Raw genomic sequence first — 19,450 nt, forward strand, 5'->3', positions numbered from 1 at the left:
TTTCAGGATTGGTATTTTTGCTGAAAAATAAGGATGACTTTTGTAGATTAACCACTTGTCCACTCACCTCACTATAAGATTGTAAGATCTTGGCTATGTTAGCACATACTTGGGGTGCTGCCTTACCGAATATAGTTGAGTCATCTGCAAAGAATAGATTAGTAATGTAAGGACACCTGTACTTCAAACGAATTCCAGTGATATCATTTTTCTGTTCTCCTCTGTGGAGCAGATGGGAGAGTCCCTCTGCACAGAATAAGAATAGATAAGAGAAAAGGGGGTCGCCTTGTTGCAATCTCCTACATGGCTTAAAATAACTATGAGGTTGTCCTCCCACAGCAACAGAGTAGGAAACGGTCGTTACACATTCCTTCATCCACTCCACCCACCTTCTACAAAAACCCAATTTCTCCAAAATAGCCCAAACGAATTTCCATTCAACCCGATCGTAGGCTTTACTCATATCTACTTTCAACGCTAGTTGTTCATCCCCAAACCTCTTATTTTTCAAGAAGTGCATAAATTCGTGAGCAATCAATACATTATCACTAATGAGCCGGCCCTTTATAAACGCACTTTGATTATCGCTAATAATTCTGTTCATAGTATGTTGTAATCTATGCACAAGAATTTTAGAGATAATTTTATAAAAAATAGTACTAAGACTGATTGGCCTCATCTGGTTCATTTTGCTAATGTTGGGGTCTTTAGAAATTAAGCATACGTGTGTATGATTGAAGGCTCACTACTAGAAAACTAGTTATTACAGACGGATATTTTCGACGGATTTTATCCCACTGAAATACAGACGGAATTTCAGAGGGATTTTTTTGTCAGAAAACAAAAAAAATAGATTAGTATAAATTACAGACGGAAAAGAGAATCCGTCTATAATTCCGTCAAAAAAATTAATTTTTTTCGCAGAATGGTTACAGACGGATTTTCCGTCTGTAATTAAGCTGACAAAACGCGTGTTTTATTAAATTATTACAAACGGAAAATCCGTCTGTAATTTAAAATTTTCCGCCGGAAAAAAAATCTTATACCTAATCTACCCCCCTCTCTCTCTCTCTCTCGAGCACCTTTCACAAATAACTCTAACCTAATCTACCCCCTCTCTCTCTCTCTCGACTCAATTTACAAAGCATTCCATGAAGATGAACACCGTCTTCATCGTGCATCAGGAAGACGATTAACCTAGCTAACCCTAACCTGTCTTCATTGTGCCTCACTGTACCCTAACCGTCTCTTCATTGTGCCTCATGAAAAACCCCTAACCACCACGAAGAACGTTGCCGGTCGCCGGCGCTTGCAATGCCTCCGTCGAAGAACCCCTAACCGCGACGAAGAACCCCTAACCCTCCTTTGAGTTTCTTCGCTCTTCTCTCGCCATTCTCACCCTCAAGCTCACTGAGCCTCACCTCTCTCACGGATGGTCTCGCCGTCGACCTCTCTCTATCTCTCCGGTATATCGCTTCTCTCGCGGGCGTTTCAGACTCAAGGTCGTCACGCTCTGTTTCTGTCGCTGCTCTATCACCGTCGCTGCTCTATCGCGCTCTGTCGCAAGCGAATCGATGGAATTCGACCCGATCCCAATCGTTCCTGCTCCAAAGAGAACCAGAGCATCTACCTGTAGCTGTTTAAATTACGCTGATTTAGGTATGCATTGTTTAAATTACGCCGATAAACCTTAGGGCTCAATTTTTCTACGCCAGTTTTAGCTAGGTTTAGGCAATTTGTAAGATAGAATCAATTATACACTATACACTAAAAGAGTTTTGATTTCAATGCTTAAACTACTTTAACTGTAGTATGTAGATAGAATTTCTCTTCCTCTTTTGAATATTATCCGAATCTGGAAAGTGGAAGCTTGGTTCTTTTACTTGTCATAAGAAACATATCAGAGACTCAAGCTAGTTCTTTCTTTTTGCTGCTTTTCAAAGATTCTATCTCTGAATGTGCAAAGTAGGACAAGATGGAAAGTAGAAGGAGCAAAGCAATGGCTGCACAGAAAAATGGGCGTCGATCAAATCAAGAAAGAAAAATGGCTTTGATACAAGATGTATGTGATAATTTATTAGTGAAATAAATTTTCAGTACATAGAGTAAATTAATGTTTTCAAATTTGACAGGTTGATAAATTGAAGAGAAAGCTGAGACATGAAGAGAATGTGCATAGTATACTTAATACTTGCTTTCTTTCTTGTCAGGTCTAAAAAAAACAAACTCACTCTTACAAAGAAAGTATAATTAGGAATTTAGGATGGATGAATTAAGTTTTAACTAAAAAAATAATTTTGTGCGGTTACTAGGATCAATACAGGGTGTTTATTATTATTCTATCAAATATTCAGGAACAAAGTCGAAGTGGCTGCACTAGAACAGAAAAGGCTAGGCATTGGCGATGGATCAGTTGGGATGTTCTCCTCACTTATTGTTCGCGCATGCAGGTAATTCGCTAGTCCATAGTCAATTCCATTCACTTTTCTCATTGCATCCCCTTTCCTTGTTCTCTTTGCTTTCCTTTTCCTTTCTCTTTTTTGTTCTGATTAAGCTCTGAATATCAAATTGAAACATAATACTATTTTACTTCTGTAAGAAGGATACTGTTTCTTTCTTTGATTTTAGAATTTGCTTGATTGAAAATAGAAGGATTCATGAACCTTTATGCTTGTCTCTTTACTTCCTTTCTAATTCATGTAGTGCAATAACCAAATTGTGCTTTTGCTTCTACTTGTGGGAGTGATATAATATGACATTAGACTTTATATCAAAGTCCCTAATGAAATTATCCTTGGTTTTTGATGAATCTGATGATGATATTTGTGGATCCTCAACAACAAGTATCTCTTTGATTGCTTCAGGCATGCTTTGCCCTTTTATCATCTTCTTCCAATATTCTCCCACCAACTGGTACTATATATATATAGATTAATGTATATATCATCTTGTTGTAAAGTTTTCTTCTGCTGCAGCAGATTCCATTCATTCAGATGAAGATCAGGTAACATTTTTTTAAAAATTTTCAACTTGCTTTTGGTATTAATGTGCTTTCTTTGTCAGACATTACATCCCTGGTGCTTTTGTGTGTTCCATTTTCTTACATGGCACCATATCAATTCAACCATCAGTTTCATAGAGGAGAACAATGCTGGTAATGCTGCTGCAGCTCTCATGGCTCGTCTCGCTCCGAAAGCAAAGGTGTGGGATTCAGTGTCATTTTCTTATGTCCTTAATGTTTGCATTGGATACTGGTATTGGACAAAACATGCATTGGATAAAACATACTGAATGATCTTTCTTCTATTTTAGAATGACAATTACAAGCCACTGATTGGTTCTTGAATTAAATAGTGAGAGGAATGTTGGATGAGGATTTTTCTTATCAAACTTTATCCATCACTTTTATAATTTTTCAGTCAAATTGAGAACTGAGTCATGGACTGTCCTTCAAAATGGGATTGCTTAATTTTCTAAAGTTACTTACAAACTCTCAATAACTTTACATAGATATGGTATTTTAATTATAACTTCTCTGAAGAAAAATATTGTAGCCGATGTTTATTTGATCCTTTTCAAATGCTTTTATTCATCTTATTTGTAGGTGAAGTAGTCTGGATCAATTAGCAGTCAATACTTGACTGCATTGCTCATGGCAGCTCCTTTGGCCCTTGGTGATGTTGAAATTGAGATTATCGATAAACATTTTGATCATGCTTAGGTGTGTTTATGTGTGCTTATATGGTTTCAATCTCATATGCTCTGTACTGAGACAAAGCAAATCTTCATTCTCACTGATACAAACTGCTTTATCAGTTTCTGCCAAAAATGATTTGGAGTCAGCCCTGCAAGTTGCGATTTAAAGATCAAGAGTTCCATATGTTTCTCTTCAATTGCACAAAAACATTTTTCAAGTTCTGTTTGAAGCTCCCTTATTTCTTGTTCTTTGGTGTTCAGTGTAGACTTGAAAGTACTGATATCTGCTTCCATCTTTTCCACTTGAGAACTCCATTCTGATTCCTTAGATTTGAGCACCAAGGAACAATTTTTGATCAACAATCCACTTTAGCTCCTTTTTTTATTTTCACATTGATGAAAGCTTTCCTATTTTATCTTATATAGTTTAATTTCTTCATTTTTTCTCTAAAAATTAAATAAAAGGTAGCACCACTTACATGGTTTGGCCATTTTGATGAAAAAGAAAGGGACAGTGATATTTGTCTTTATACATATACAACACAACAGCTTTATATATATATCTCTTGCAGGACAGTGTGTATTGTATTGTTTTATAGTAACCTTTCTCAACATGCATTTGTATGTTAATAACGTTGAAAATGAGAGAATGAATGAGATGTTTGTCGTATTAAGATTTTGTGACACATCACTCACCTCACTCTTTTTTGTTTTCATTATTGGATTATTGTATATGTTCCACTGTGTTCTTTAGAAAAATAAAATTTGGAGGTACAAGAATATCTTTGAACACATAACACATTGTGTACCATTCCATTTACTGCAGGACTTGCCAACTACTGTGTTCCTGCTGGTGAAGCTTACACAAAGGCACTTGAGGTTGCCAGGAATATCAATGAGAAGGTAACATCACTGAAAAATATCTTTCATGTTTGTTGAGAATCATGCACTGAACTGGGCAGCATCAATTAAAATTCAAGAGAAAGTGTTTTTTTCCCCGAATTATGCTTGTCTTTTCACTTTCTTTATTTTGAAGATATTAAAACATGGGTCTTAAGTAAAACTAGTTACCAACCATGGGCATTGAGTATGCTTTTTCTGTCCTAAGAGACTCTGAAGTTGTGTTGTAAAATTTAAATTTCTTTCCCCTATGGATTTCTAGATGATCCTTATTTTTAGTTGGGTTGTAATTGCCAATTATTTACTTGGTCCTGTATATTGGCAAGTTTAGTTAGTTTAAATTCGAGTACTAATCATAAAGAAACTTACTAAATTGTGGTTTTTGGGAATTGAAAACAAAGCAAGCAGCATACTAGCATACCCAATTTAAAACCACTGATGAAAATTCTGGCTTGTTTATTTCTTCATCCTTTTGTTTGTATATGGAGATATCAAAGTGTCTACCGTGCTTGTGGATTTAAACTTCTAGTTTAGTCTGATTGATAGTTTACAGCTGAGGACAGTACTTATGCTAAATTTTGATTATTTAAGTTTTACAGCTAAGATATTTTTTCATATATAAACTTTTCAATCAAATGTCTCAGTTGGCAATGATTAGAGAAAGCAATCTAATATAGTGAGGCTGGAAGCTCTCGGAATATCATCATTGTTGGGTTATCATTGTTTTTCTCTCTTTCCATACCTGCCTACTTTCAACAATATGGTCTCTCTCCATCCAACATGTCAGTGCCGAATTATTTCCAGCCTTATGTTGTGGCTTCTCATGGACCTATACAGAGCAAGAATGGAGGGGTATGTCTTTCTCATGTTTTAACAAACCTTATGCTTGCATTCTTGGTGTCAAATTTTGTGAAAAAGATATTCAGAAGTGTCATTGTCTATTTCATCTGTTGGGGTTAGTGCAGTAGATAAAATTGTTTCACTGCCTAAATATCTGAATGATTTGGTGAATGGAAGTAAACTAAAATAATTTTCAATAGGGAATAGTTATTTGCAGTTTTCTGTTATTTGGTTTTGACTGTATATTTCGCATCATTGACATTCTCCTGCCTGCTCTTATTTAATTAGTAATTGCGGCATAATCATCTTTTCTTTTTTCCTTTTTTTTATTTTTATTTTACTGGTACTACATTATATATTGTTAATGTGTGTGTATATGTTTATATTTTAATATGTGGGTTCATGTGACTTGTGAATTCAAAATCCGGTGAAAGATACTATACATATATATATATATATATATATATATATATATATATAGCTTTAGTTTTGCAATGGGCCTGTTCGTTTGCACTTGAATGCTTTCTCTAAACTACTATGCTCCAATTATTCAGGGTCAAGTTCCTAAAATAACACGATATTGGTTCATTTTGCAGCTGATGTTGGTATCTCTGGCTACCACCTCTTTGATTTACACTATTGATTGTTATTATTATTACCTTTATTATTTGAGCTTTTTGTACTTATTACCTTTATTATTTACCCTAGAATGAGTGACCTTTGTCGTCATATTTAGTGGGCTTTTTTCCTCCAACTTACTCATTCATCTTCTGTCCACTATAACAGGTCTGGAGAATGGGGAGATCATTTGACATTGCAGGCAGCTGCTGATAAGGTTTGTTGCTGTGTTCCAATACTTTCCTGTGTAATGCTATCAAGTATCAACTGATTATTAATTTATCTTTTTCCCTTTCTTCTTTGAGCATGCCCCTTGCTTGGACCCTGCATTATGCGGGATGCTTGTGTACCAGACTTTAATACCTCTTTTTATTTTATAATTTTGGTATTGGAATAATTTTTGCTAATTGTGATGATTGAGTTTTATGCATGAATTAATTTTTATAGTTTGTTATGGCACAGTTGCATCTACGATTAACTGTTGCTGGCAGTAGCTAACTAAATGATACATCTGCATGGAATTAAATAACTTCAAACTGTTATTATGCTTGAGATTCCTTCTTCAGGGTCAATGGCTAGTCCCTTAAATTATTAATTTGTATATATCCCCCTTTTTCTAGAAAGCTTATCTAGTTAACTTGTGATCTGGGTTGAATCTTTTCAGGTTTGCTATGCAGAGATATTTGCTCTCATTCCCTAAGAATTGGATCTCACTCAATCTGACAAATAACTTGTATGCATGTTTGTTTTTATGCATTCTGTGCATGACCATGATTGAAGAGCATGCAAGCATCTCTCTTAAATGTGAGTGTTCCTGAAGAACAAATTAAATGTGCTTCAAGAGCATGCAAGCATCTCTCTCTCTTGCAGTTCTATTTTAAAGTTGTGTTTTTGTTATCCTCCTTCGATTTTTTTTAATCCTATAAAACATTGCTAGGCTTCTGAAATTTGTCCATATCCTATTTTTTGACACCAGGGAATTGCATATGCTCAGTCCAATGTAAACAAATCAAAGAAGAAGAACTAGATGAACAAATACTTTCAAGTTTCAGCCACACAAGAGTCTACCATGGAGTAAAGAATCATGTAACTCAGATTAGATTAGAGAGTTTAAACTTTAAAGAGAGCATGAGAAAATAGTTTTAAAATTTAGGCTGAAAGTCCTGCCCTTCTCTGTTGTAGTTTAAAAGAAATTTTGGGGTATTTTTTTATCGAGACAGTGAGATATTGAATAATGGTGTTGAAAAATAACATCCAATTTTATAGGTATCATGTAATGAATATTATGTTTATCTATGTGATTTTTGGCTTTCATTTTTTCAATTTACAGTGTGTTTGATGGAATAAATTTAGAAAACAAATCTAAAGTATTTATTTTCCAATAGAAAAATTAAAAAAATTTCTATTTTACCTTACTGACGGATTTACAGACGGATTTTCTGTCTGTAATCATGATTTTCCAAAGTTTAAATTACAGACGGACGGAAAATCCGTCTGTAATTATAGACGAAAAATCCGTCGGAAAATTCGTCTGTAATTACAGACGAAAAATTCGTCGGAAAATCCGTCTGTAATTACAGACGAAAAATCCGTCTGAAAATCTGTCTGTAAGTTCGTCCCCTTCAGGAAATGGAGGGAGAATTTACAGAGAGAAAATCCGTTGGTAACTGGTAAAAATCCGTCTGTAATTTTCCGACGGAAAAAAAATCCGTCGGTAAATAATTTCCGACGGGGCTTTTAAAGAGTGACAAAATCCGTCGGTAATTTCGTCGGTAACCAAAAATCCGTCTGTAATAAAGACTAAATCTGTCTGTATTAATCCATTTTCTAGTTGTGGCTCTGAGCATCTTCCCTCCTTCAAAGAAGCTATGAACAGCATTAAGAACATCCCTTTGAATAGTGTCCCAGAAAAACTGATAGAATTTTGAAGTGAATCCATCCTCTCCAGGTGCTGCGAGAGGATTAATAGAAAAAACTGCATCTTTGATTTCTTGATCCGAGATTGCTCTAGTTAGCCTTCGATTGATATTGTTATCTACCCTTCTATTCAACCCCTCCAGCTTCTCAGTCGATTCCTTTGGTTTAGAAGTAGTAAATAGGTTTTCAAAATATTACTGCGCAATATTTGCTAGCTATTTGTTCTGGATGAGTACCAACCTCACTCGAATCACTTTTCAACTTGTGCAACTTGTTTTTGCTGCTCCACATACGAAATTTGGCATGAAAAAATTGTGTTCTTATCACCCCACTACAACCACTGCACCCTGGCCTTTTCTTTCCAGAATTTTTCCTCCCTCTCATATTCATCTTCTAGTTTCGCCTCTGAGACCCGAATCATAATAGTGTCAGCCCCTGCACCTTTATCCTTCTCTGCATTCAGCTTTGAGTTCAATTCAGCAATATTTTTCTTCGAGTTAGTAGACAAATTTTTGTGCCATGCCACCAAATTGTGTCTACATTGTTTAAGCTTACTGAATAATACAAACATCGGAGAACCTTCAACCTCCATATGCCATGAATTTGCCACTACATGCCTAGCTTCTTCACTATCACACCATCTTTTCTGAAATCTGAACATTCTCTTTGTTTTAAAACCTCCTCTATACGAGGAAATCAGAAACGGTCTATAGTCAGATCCTGTGTCATCTAAGTGTACCACTGAGCCATTTGGGTAATTCTGTTTCCACTGAATAGAGGTCAAACATCTATCCAATCTTTTTCGAATAAGGTTAATTTCTGCCTGTTTATTACTCCAAGTGAACATACTACCTTCATATCCAAGATCAACCAGACTGCCTCCATTAATAAAGTCTCAAAAAGCTTGAATAGAAGATATAGTTTTCATTCTTCCTCCTTCTTTTTTACTAAATAGGGGTGAGCACGGATTGGTTTGGTTCGGATTTATGGTAAAATTAGAACCGAACTGATCAAAATGTAATTGGTTCGGTTTGGTTTGGATTTGCAATTTTTTGTATATGTACCCGAACCAAACCAAACCGATTAAGAACGGATTGGTTCGGTTCGGGTAATTGGGTACCCGATGACTTTGAAATTCCTAAAAAAAATCAAATTTTTATCTTAAAAATTCAACAAGTACAATAAACATGTAACATCAATAGAAATAATCCAAACATGTTAAATACCAAATATATTAAAAACTAAACTCATTAAAATCCAAACATATTAATAGTGAATAATCATTGTCTAATAGAAAAGCCATATATTTTTTAATTTTTTCTATTTAATTAATATATGATCAGGTTCGTGGGTTGGTTCGGGTTTCGCACCCCCAGAACCGATACCTGAACCAATTACTAGCAAAGGTAATCGGTTTGGTTCGGATTGGACCCGATCACCCGTTGGTTCCAAAACCAATTTAATTGGTTCGGTTTGGGTTCGGACGAGTAATCGGGTACCCGCTACCCATGTTCACCCCTATTACTAAAGGCTGAGATAACATTAAAATCACCAGTAATCAGAATACTTTCTCCAGCTGTATCCAGTATACTTAAGATCTGATTGTATTTGACGTTTCATTGGGCCTCCTCATTATGCAAATGTACTCCAAAAATCTCCCAAATTCTGTTCTGCACATTGTCTCTCCAAGTGAAATGAATAAAAAAAATCATCATGCTGAATAATATTAATATCTTCACCTTCCTTCTACATTAATACCAGCCCTCCCGCTATTCCTCTTGGTTCAACACAATAGAACCTCTGAAAAACTGCTTTTCTGCCTTGTTTCTCCACAAACGAAGTAGTATTTTTGGTCTCGCATAAGAATACTACTTCGGGGGAATGGGTCCTACATAACCCTCTGATGCTGTGAACTGTTAGGGGTTTTCCAAATCCCGACAGTTCCACATGATCAACTTTATGAACCTTGGAGTGCCGCTTTTGGGATGGCACCCTGAAGCCCTTCAGAATAAAATTTAGTGGATGAAATAGAGTCTTCTTCGTTCAAAGACTCATTTTGTTGCTCCGAAGTTCGATTAACACCAACAATCTTACTCCCTACCTCCGTCACCTCCATATTTCTCGCCAAATGTTTGATTTTTGGTTGTTTACTACTTCTTTTAAGACCTCTCTCCGTGCTGCCTACGTGAAACACCCCTACTTCTTTTATCCGTATCAAACCTTCTATACCTCCTGACACCGGTTCTGTTCTAGTGTATGGAATAATGTTTTGATTTTTCTATGGATTTGAGATATGATACTGAGCTGATGGTTTTAGAATGTTGGTTTGGTTTAGGTGTATTTGAGAATTTGGTGGATTCTGGATACAGTTGGTATTATGGTCATTGAATGATAGGTTAGAAAGGTTTTTTAGAAGGCTTACTGGTATAGTATTATGAGGTTGAGAGAAGCCAGTTTCCTTTCCACGTGGGGTTGGGTGTGAGTTCTCCTTTTGCTCTTCCACTCTCCACCTGATCTGGTCTACTTTCAACTCTCTATTCCATCTCTATTTAATTTCTTGCTAATTGGCAGACAATTTCAGGTACTCTTCGCAGTTCCTTGTTTCATGCCCGATGTAACCTCAAAAATCACAATAGATCCCCAATTTTTCATACTTCAGTATAATTTCAAAAACTGCATTATTCGAACTAGCTACTTTTATTGATTGACGTAGTGTCTTGGTCACATCCATATTAACCCCTATTTTCATAATCCGGTCCTCTTTGCCTCTCATGGAAAATTTATCAGCGTCTAATACCTCCCCTAGTTTTTTACCTATCCTCCGGGCCGCCGTTATTGTTTTGCAAAATTCAAGCATTTCCCACATTTGGATCCATACTAGAATTCGAGTAAAGTTCTCCTGTTCCACTTCCATACCTGGTTGCCATCTTCTAAGGTGAATCATATAATTCTTAAACCATGGAGATCCCCCTTTCCACCCTTATCACATCTGCTTCCTTAGAAAAGAAAAATTAGAATATGTTTTCTCCATGAACTTTGACTCTAAATCCCTCAGGTTGATTCCATATAACTCTGAATCCTCCCTCCATTATCCAGCCGCTAACCCCTCTATCTGCCATTAGTCTCCCTATTAAGCTTTTAGAGCATATTTCGACTCCTTCCCTCACATCCTCCACCTCCAATACTACAATCTCCTCCTCTTCTATTCCAAGTAATTTTGGATTTTGCGTAACTCTCACCTTAGGTGATGTCATAGGATGAATTATGAAAGAGAATTATAACATTAAAGAAGGACAAAATCTCATTATTCACTCAGATTTACAAAAAAAAAAGAATAGAATATAATAGAATTGGAAATTAGAATTCATAATAAACCTATCAAAGGCACAAAGAATCCTAGGCACAAAATACCCGTAGGTACAATGTTTTTTTTTTTTATTCTCTCTCTCTCTCTCTCTCTCTCAAGCTTCACGCAGAAACGATGAATCCCTGATATTTGTTTATTAACCGTTAATTTCTAAACTTTTATATTGTGAGACATATTAGCTTTCTTCCTTTTTGGGTAAATATAGAGATTAATTTGTCACTCAAAAAATATTTAGTTTCTTTTTACTTTTGTTAATTTCTCTCCTAATTTTACCTTGGATAATTGACCTTTCAATTTTTTTGGAAGACATATCTTGAAATTGTAACAGGCATACTAATTTAACTAATGAACCTCCAATAGAATGAACTTAACGAATAAATGAATACTAACATAGCTTAAAAATAAATTTGGTAAGGCTTTGGATTGATGCATTCCAATGGCATAAAAATCCGGTTGCAAACAATATACAAATTAATGTGGGGATTACGATTATCATGTTTTGGAATGTTTATTCGATCTGCTCTGCAGTATACTTGAAGTGCTATTCAGGTTTTATTAGTGCTAGCGAGTATATATGCATGAACTTTACCATGAACAAAAAAACAAGATCAAGATCTCATTACTGAGAATGGGGCATGCTGTGAAAGAGATGGGTTTGGGACAGATCTTAACAAGTTAATAGGTTTAACTGTTTAAGAATCTTCTTCCTGAATGAAATGCCTATAGCTAAGAAAGGGTGATTACAAAAAGCCTCCAAATGCAATCCTGGCTTACATACCAACCTCGATAAGTTACAGTGTATAACCTATGATTTCTAAATTTCCTATATACAAATATTTTATTACACAAGCAAATAAGAATCATGAATCAACAAGATTAGAAACTGGCTGGACTTCACCTTCGATTGAGTTCATCAATCTGGTCATTGTTAACCTTTGGCGTAATGCCTGCCCAAAAAAAATCCTTCTTGTTGTAGGAATAAGGAAGCAGCATTTATAATTACGCGACTATCATACGGAGAAATGATAAAGCAACAAACAGGAAAAGCAGCACATTTCGGCTGTAGAGACCTGCAGATCATTTAAAATCAGTCAGGAGCAAGCACCAAACTAATGGAGATGCTGATATCATTCCATGCATAAGATATGGCGCTACTGCTTCTTAAATCTTAGAAATCAGATTAGGTTACGGTTTTAATCTGCTTTATGTTTTAGTGAAGATACATATAGCTGATACTAAGATCTCTTTAAAAACCTAAATGTTTATGGCAAGCATTTATTCGATTATTCTAGTCAAAACCTTAAACGATCACAAGAAGTTAGCATATTACTGATAAACCAGAAATTGAACAGGTTCTTACAAATTTGACCGGATGCTGCTGCAGGAAGAGCAGGGATGTTGACAGCTGCAGTACCAGTGAAGGTAGAATTATCAAAAGATCACAAAGAAATAGCAGCAAAAATAAATATATAAATAGCAGGTTGCTGCCCAAAGTTATTTATTATCTAAACATACATTTATTGCATGATGAAGTTGTTGACTGAGAGGTGGAAGGCCAGGGAGCTGGGATATTGTCATTTAGATCACAAAGGAAACTAATACCAGAAGTGCTATCAAATGTAGCATCCGAAGGCAAGCTAGGCAACAGACAACCAGCCGCTGTTTAGGGAAAACAATGCAGCAAGTCATATCTCAACCAAAAATCTAAACTAAGGGGATTCATATATCTGGAAATAATGTTTCAGTGTAGTTGTTACCTTGGTTTCCAACTGAAGCATCCACATCATCAGTTTCCACACAAGTTGAAAGGCACAGGCACAAAGAGGAAATAAATATTACTAACAGATATAATATATCATGGGAACTTGAGTGTAATTTTGTTGCATATAAACAGGAGTACTGGAGTAGAGAAGAAAAGGTAACCTTGGAGGGAAAAATCCTTGAGGCTTATGTGACACAGGCTATAAACATCTTCAGTAATATTTGATCGTTTTAATTTGGCTGCCAAAGTATCTGCACAATCCAAAGCTTGCAAGTTTGTGATGAAGCTCTGCTTTTGCAAGTGAGACACATAGCTTTCCATTTCATGACAGCAGGCTGTCTTGTTACTTATCCCATCCCCACAACCCTTGGAAACATGCTTCATGTCAGGGAAAACCAGTGGACAAACTGCAGTGAAGAGACAAAGTAAAGATTTAGGCAAAGGAATGCAGTAGTAAGGGACAGAAGTATCATCCCATATGTATATAACATAGACCGACTGAAAATCACCCAGAGCCAGCTAAACTTATCGTTTGATGACCATCACTATTAAAATTTTTCGCTAAGCAAAAAAAAAGGGACCTTTGTTAGCATGGCAATTAGACAGCCCTCTGAGAACTTTCTTTGCTTGAAAAGGTTCGAGCTTGCTAGCTACCCACCGAAGGACAATATTCTTACAATCATTGATCCGACTTGAGTTCTCAGTTTGAACACGCAGTGCATCTATGCCCATAAGATCAGGACCTTTTGAAGCAATTGTTGTTGCAGCTTCCAATATAGCATTCTGACAAACTTGGTAGCAACATTCTTTCACTGGATCAACTTTCTCACAGGCAGTAAGGAGTTTAGAAGTATCCACCATGTCATGAAACTCATCCACATTTTTCACTGGGCAAGATGCCTCAGTGAAATTTGAAGTACCAATTGAACATATCTGCCTCAGATTAGCACTGGCACCTTGGCCCATCAAAATCTGCTCCACATCCGAAAGGCAGTGCCTGGCAGTGGTCCCATTCAAGGCCAGTACATTGGTACGTTTACTGGAATGACCAACCAGAATCGTGAGAGTCGCTTCCACCTGGGGACAACATATTACATTAGCCAGAAACGGTGCAAAAACCTCCCAGCAATCAATTGCTGTCATACTCATCAAACTTTCAGCAGCTGTGAAGTTCAAAACACAGAGTCCTGCAATATGCATGCAATGAGACAGTTAGACAAAAGAGAGAGATAATCCAAATGCAAGCAATTGAAATCTAAACAAGCCACAACTATTATACAGAAAAGAACCTGATAACTTTGGGATAGAGGTATTCGTGAATGGAGCCAACGGTGAAGGTGCAAGAAGAGGAAGAAAGGGCTGCGGAGCACCAATAGGTGAGATTTCGGGCAGCGTAAAATCGACATGGTTGCCCTGAGGTACAGAACTTTGAAGATGATCTAATCTACTGCTATGGGACTCATGTGCACCTGTACCAAAACACCAGTAAGAGATAATATTTAACCATGTGCATGTCCTCGTTCTTTCAGAGATCACTCATGAAAAATTGTGTTATTTGCTGGAATAAAAATTCATACATCTCAATATAACTTGTGCCCAGAGTAACAAGTTAATATATCAAGGCATACCATATAAGCCAGAAGCCACGTAAATTTGAGAACATGTAGCAAGCTCAATATTTATTACTATCTTAATTTCCTTTTATGTCATGGTAAACATTTGGTACATCCTTAAACTAATGCATATGGATACAAATTTTCAGTGACAAATAAAACCAAACAGAGCGAGCGATTTGTACCACTGGGAGTGTCCAGATACCAATTTGATTTTATTTTGGATGTCCATCAGCCATTGCAATGCCAACCGAGTCTAACAGCAGCGAATTAGGGACTCTAATAGTGTATGCTTCACCTAAAAACAAGGAAGTTCTAAAGATCTATGCAACTAAATGCTAAGCTGAGGACAAGAAGGAGAATGACTGATTGAGTCAACAAGATATCCAGCTCTCTAATGTTGAGCAGAGAGGGGTTTTGTCAACCATTGTGAATGTGATGCCGAATTTCCTAACCCTAATAGCATTAATTAATTGAACCTAACCGGTATCCTGTAAGATGAATTCTTCATAGAAAAGGCTAAATGGCTGAAGCTCCTTTGATAATATTCCAAGCATTCCCAACCCGAAACCACAGTTTAATCGATCAGAGTAATATATACTACAATTTACAAAATTCATCATAATACAAAAGGAATGAGTGAATTGTGATATAAGTATACAACCACTAACGAAGATGATCAGCTTAGCCAGCAAAAGCAGAAGCAATTACTAAGTTCAAAGCAAACAAATCAACAACCAGTTCTTTGTTTTGTTCAAAGTAGAAAGTAAAAGTCCCAATGCAGTGAATGTAGCAGTCCCCTCACCAAATACTAAACCCTAATTGTGGTCACTGTTTTGAGCATACAAGCTGATTCAATTGATAATTGGAAAATAACAGAGAAAGAATGGGTAATTGAGAGAAATGATATACACTAACAACCGGTTCCAATAATAAAGTAAATAAACTTGAAACCTGTAGAGTCATGCCCTAAGAGAGAGAGAGAGAGAGAGAGAGAGAGAGAGAGAGAGAGAGAGAGAGAGAGAGAGAGAGAGAGAGGGACTTACAGCTAGAGAGAGAGAGGAAGAAGAAGAAGAGGTGAAGGTTGATTAGCATGATGGGTGGGTGAATAGAAAAGCATTCAAGGTGTGAGAAGCAACATTGGAAGGAGAAGAGGAAAAAGAGGTTGAAGAAAGTGAGTGAGGAGTGGTGCAGTGGTGTGCTGGTTCATGAGTACTCAGTGAGTACTCAGTAGTAATAGCTGTCTGGTGACTGGTGACTGGTGACTGGTGACTGGTGAGAGATGAAAGAGAGAGAGCATTAGCATTTAGCAATCAACACATACAACTGGGGTTTAGCTACCGCATTTACGCCACCATTTCATTTCATTTCGCCTTTCTTCCCATTCACACCATGCTTTGCTTTTTTTCCTTTCATTATGTTCTCAATGCTCTAAGTCTAACACCTTTTTTCATTTACTTATTTATTTTCAACAGTTTCCATGCTGTTTTGGAGGTACCTTAGTGGGTCATGTGGCAGTTGGTAGATGCTCACATTTATAGTGCCTCTTCCTTCCATTTAATTTTAACTGCTTTTGTAATTGCAACGGAATCCATGACAATATGACATGCGTTACGTACTCCTAAGTCCTAACACTTCCATTTACTAAGATTTTTCTTTTTCTTATTGGTATCAATGAATACAATGAACTATTAGACAACAACACGCATTTTCACAACAACATATAAGCATATGGATCTAGGCCCAGTTTCAAGCCCAAATTTCAATATGGTAACCAGTTTATCAGAAACCTGTTCCGGGCCCAACGCTGAGTTATTGCATTATAACAAATCATAAAATGGTTCGAGTCCAAAAAATAATTCGTAAAATGTTTGACAAAATAAACAGCAATTCAATGTCCAAAAAATAGTGAGATTGACGAGAACAAAAAGAAGAAAAAAATTTTCGAATAAATTAGGGCCGTCAAAATGGCCAAACCCAAATCAACTTGGATTGGTCGAGTGGTCAACTCACTCGTCCGCTTAAGCAAGTGTCGAGAGTTCGAACCTCGCCTTGTGCATTACTTGAGTGGCGGACTAAACGGGTGGTCCGTTTATTTATTTTTTTACATTTTTCCAAAAAAGAGTAACACTTCAAGCCGATATTTTTTCGATCCGACCCATCAACTAAAAGAACATTATTTTTTAAAGGTTTTTGACCTAAAAGTAAAAAATATGACCCGCAAATGAAGTGGACTTAAACGGTCCAGTCCATTTAACCCACAGATTTAAACAGACTGGTCCTAAATAGACCGGACTAATCCGTTTCACAATCCTAAGAATAATATTATTCTGTTGACCAAAAATAAAATAACTTAGAATGTTTTGCAAACTATTTCCTCTTGAATTGCATGCGTATACTATATCTTTATTAGAATAAGCACCCTTCTCAGCAAAATAGTTGTTGAATAAAGAACGATTTGCTAGTTCCCATGTTGTTCTGGTATGCAAAATAGCAACGAGTGAGTTGTGTAAAAAATAATATTAATTGTCTTGATTAGAATAAAAATTATTATTACATGCTCAAAATATGGAAGGAATAAATTGAACTTTTAAACGATGGAGTGCGTGAAATTTACGTAAGGCATAATATTGTGTTTAGATAGCATAAAGTTCTGTTTTGACCATTGCCAATGCTTGCATTTCGAAGAACCCCCACATTTTGATACAAATCGAAATAAAGAAGAAATCACTACTCAAATATTCTCTTCTTGAAAAGTCTTGACTAAATCTATTCATAGGTTTACCCCCATCGCTAGACCAAACGTTGACATACCATCTAAAGAGTCTCAACATGGTTGGCTTGAAATCAATTAATTAAATACCAAAATAAAATACATCCACTTTCTTATTAAAATAATAAAAATAAAGCCCGATAAGCTAAAGAACCAAGTCTTCTTTAGTTTACAATTGGCTAAAAAAATGAGATTGACCAAATATTAGTTGTAAGATTATTCTCCTTGTATAATTTTCTTCACAATAAACTAAATTCATTCTTGATAAACTCTTAGCACTAGAAAAACATGAATAGTAACCTAAATAATTACTAGCCTTGAAATTGGATCAATTTTAGAGTCGTAATATTACCTAAAAGAGTTTAATTAAAAATTTAACTTTTTATCAATTAATATCAGTCAATTTTTTAAAAATATTTAGTTAAATAAAGTTATATTTTAAACTAAATACTTGAAAGAATCTAGTGGCGAAAACAACACAAATATCAAATATAAGAATAATATGAAAATACTCATAATATAATATGACAGCAATCATAAGCAAGCAAATATATCAACTAAAGTAACAATAAGAACACACTGATATTTTAACATGAAAAACCCTTTAATGTGAAAGGTAAAAATCACGAGTCACCAAACTAAAGAAATGATTCCACTATAATCAAATAAGGTACGAGAGAGTTTCAAACAAAACACAAATCGGACATACAACCAGCTAACACATCAAAGCACCAAAACTTATAAATGAGTAACAAGAAGATGAAAAAATACCTAATAACAGAACTGTTGTTCGAAGCATATTTCTCCCTCTACAGACCTCCAATCGAAATCTCTATCGTTCAGAATAAAGAACAAGATGAGGTGAAGTTGCAGTTCAAATTTCAAGTCGATTCAACGGTGAACAAATGAAAAACTGCTGTTTAAAATCTGCTGCTTTGCAAAAACAAAAAAAAACAAAAATTCTGTTTTTTTCTCTCCTTTCTCACTTTGTGGCCGCTCTCTTTCACTCTCAATGACCCCAAAAAATCTGATTAAGATAGTGACACAAGGGTGCAAGAAGACACCCCAAAAAATTGGGCTTGAGCCTCATAAAAGAGAGAAAAAATCCAACAAATCTCCTCCTTTTCGACTAGGTGGATGCCCTCACCATACCGGCGATCAAACAACATATTTTAAACTTATCTCTTGGCAATGCTTTTGTTATCATATCATCAGCACCATTATCATCAGTGTGAACTTTTCAAGTTTCAACAACTTGAAATTTAACACATCTCGTATCCAATGATACCTAACATCGATATGTTTAGATCTTGCATGAAAAGTAGAATTCTTAGCAAGATGAATAGTACTTTGACTATCACATAATAATACATAACGGTCTTGCTTGAAACCAAGCTCTTGACGGAACTTCTTCGTCCATAACAACTATTTACATGCTTCAGTTGCTGCAATAAACTCTGCATCTATGGTAGAAAGTGCAACACATTTGTGTAGCTTTGACTGCCATGAAATAACTTTTCCTGCAAACCTGACCAAATAATCTGAAATAGACTTTTGAGAATCAATATCTCCTGTCATGTCTGCATCAGTAAAGCCAACTAGCAAAGGTTTCTCACCACTAAAATTCAAACTCAAGTTAGTTGTACTTTTGAAATATCTCATAATCCATTTAACATCATTCTAATGTTCTTTACCTAGATTAGAGAGGAAACGACTCACAATACCAACCGCATGAGCAATGTCTGGTCTAGTGCACACCATAGCATATATCAAGCTTCCAACCGCTGAGACTTGAGGAATTTCATCCATTGCTTGTTCCTCTTCGCCAGTGATTGAACACTGTTTGGTACTCAACTTAAAATGAGGAGCAAAAGAATTAGCAACACATTTGCCATCATTCATGCCAAACCTTTGAAGTACCTTCTTTATGTATTTCTCTTGTGACAAATAAAACTTCTTGAAAT

The 19,450-nt window shown here is 35.9% G+C and overlaps 2 protein-coding genes across 21 annotated transcripts; one reads left to right on the forward strand and one right to left on the reverse strand.

Annotated features, from left to right (window-relative positions):
- Nucleotides 1–1,068: 1,068 nt before the first annotated feature.
- On the forward strand, nt 1,069–7,377 carry LOC112795909 (uncharacterized). 19 transcript variants are annotated; one of them, XR_011880871.1, is made up of 10 exons: nt 1,069–1,659; nt 1,944–2,062; nt 2,133–2,210; nt 2,355–2,450; nt 3,064–3,201; nt 4,523–4,599; nt 5,241–5,448; nt 6,223–6,271; nt 6,719–6,858; nt 7,031–7,377. XR_011880871.1 is itself a non-coding variant. In XM_025838120.2 (9 exons), the coding sequence occupies exons 3-9, from the start codon at nt 2,161–2,163 to the stop codon at nt 7,079–7,081; spliced, it is 438 nt and encodes a 145-aa protein (XP_025693905.1). In that variant the 5' UTR covers nt 1,069–1,659; nt 1,944–2,062; nt 2,133–2,160; the 3' UTR covers nt 7,082–7,377. The 19 variants fall into 19 exon arrangements, 14 of the variants coding, with proteins under 14 accessions (XP_025693905.1, XP_072090983.1, XP_072090981.1 ...); XR_011880872.1 differs by having other exon boundaries at nt 6,719–6,787; XR_011880873.1 differs by lacking the exon at nt 6,719–6,858.
- Nucleotides 7,378–11,929: 4,552 nt separating this feature from the next.
- LOC112795908 (uncharacterized GPI-anchored protein At1g61900) lies at nt 11,930–16,146 on the reverse strand. 2 transcript variants are annotated; one of them, XM_025838105.3, is made up of 8 exons: nt 15,760–16,146; nt 14,390–14,569; nt 13,682–14,287; nt 13,262–13,507; nt 13,096–13,107; nt 12,854–12,997; nt 12,699–12,743; nt 11,930–12,408 (listed from the first exon to the last, which is right to left on the reverse strand). In XM_025838105.3, the coding sequence occupies exons 1-8, from the start codon at nt 15,806–15,808 to the stop codon at nt 12,338–12,340; spliced, it is 1,353 nt and encodes a 450-aa protein (XP_025693890.1). In that variant the 5' UTR covers nt 15,809–16,146; the 3' UTR covers nt 11,930–12,337. The 2 variants fall into 2 exon arrangements, with proteins under 2 accessions (XP_025693890.1, XP_072090978.1); XM_072234877.1 differs by lacking the exon at nt 13,096–13,107.
- Nucleotides 16,147–19,450: the final 3,304 nt, after the last annotated feature.

The sequence above is a fragment of the Arachis hypogaea genome, chromosome 4 (assembly GCF_003086295.3).
Source record: "Arachis hypogaea cultivar Tifrunner chromosome 4, arahy.Tifrunner.gnm2.J5K5, whole genome shotgun sequence".
NCBI lineage: Eukaryota > Viridiplantae > Streptophyta > Magnoliopsida > Fabales > Fabaceae > Arachis > Arachis hypogaea.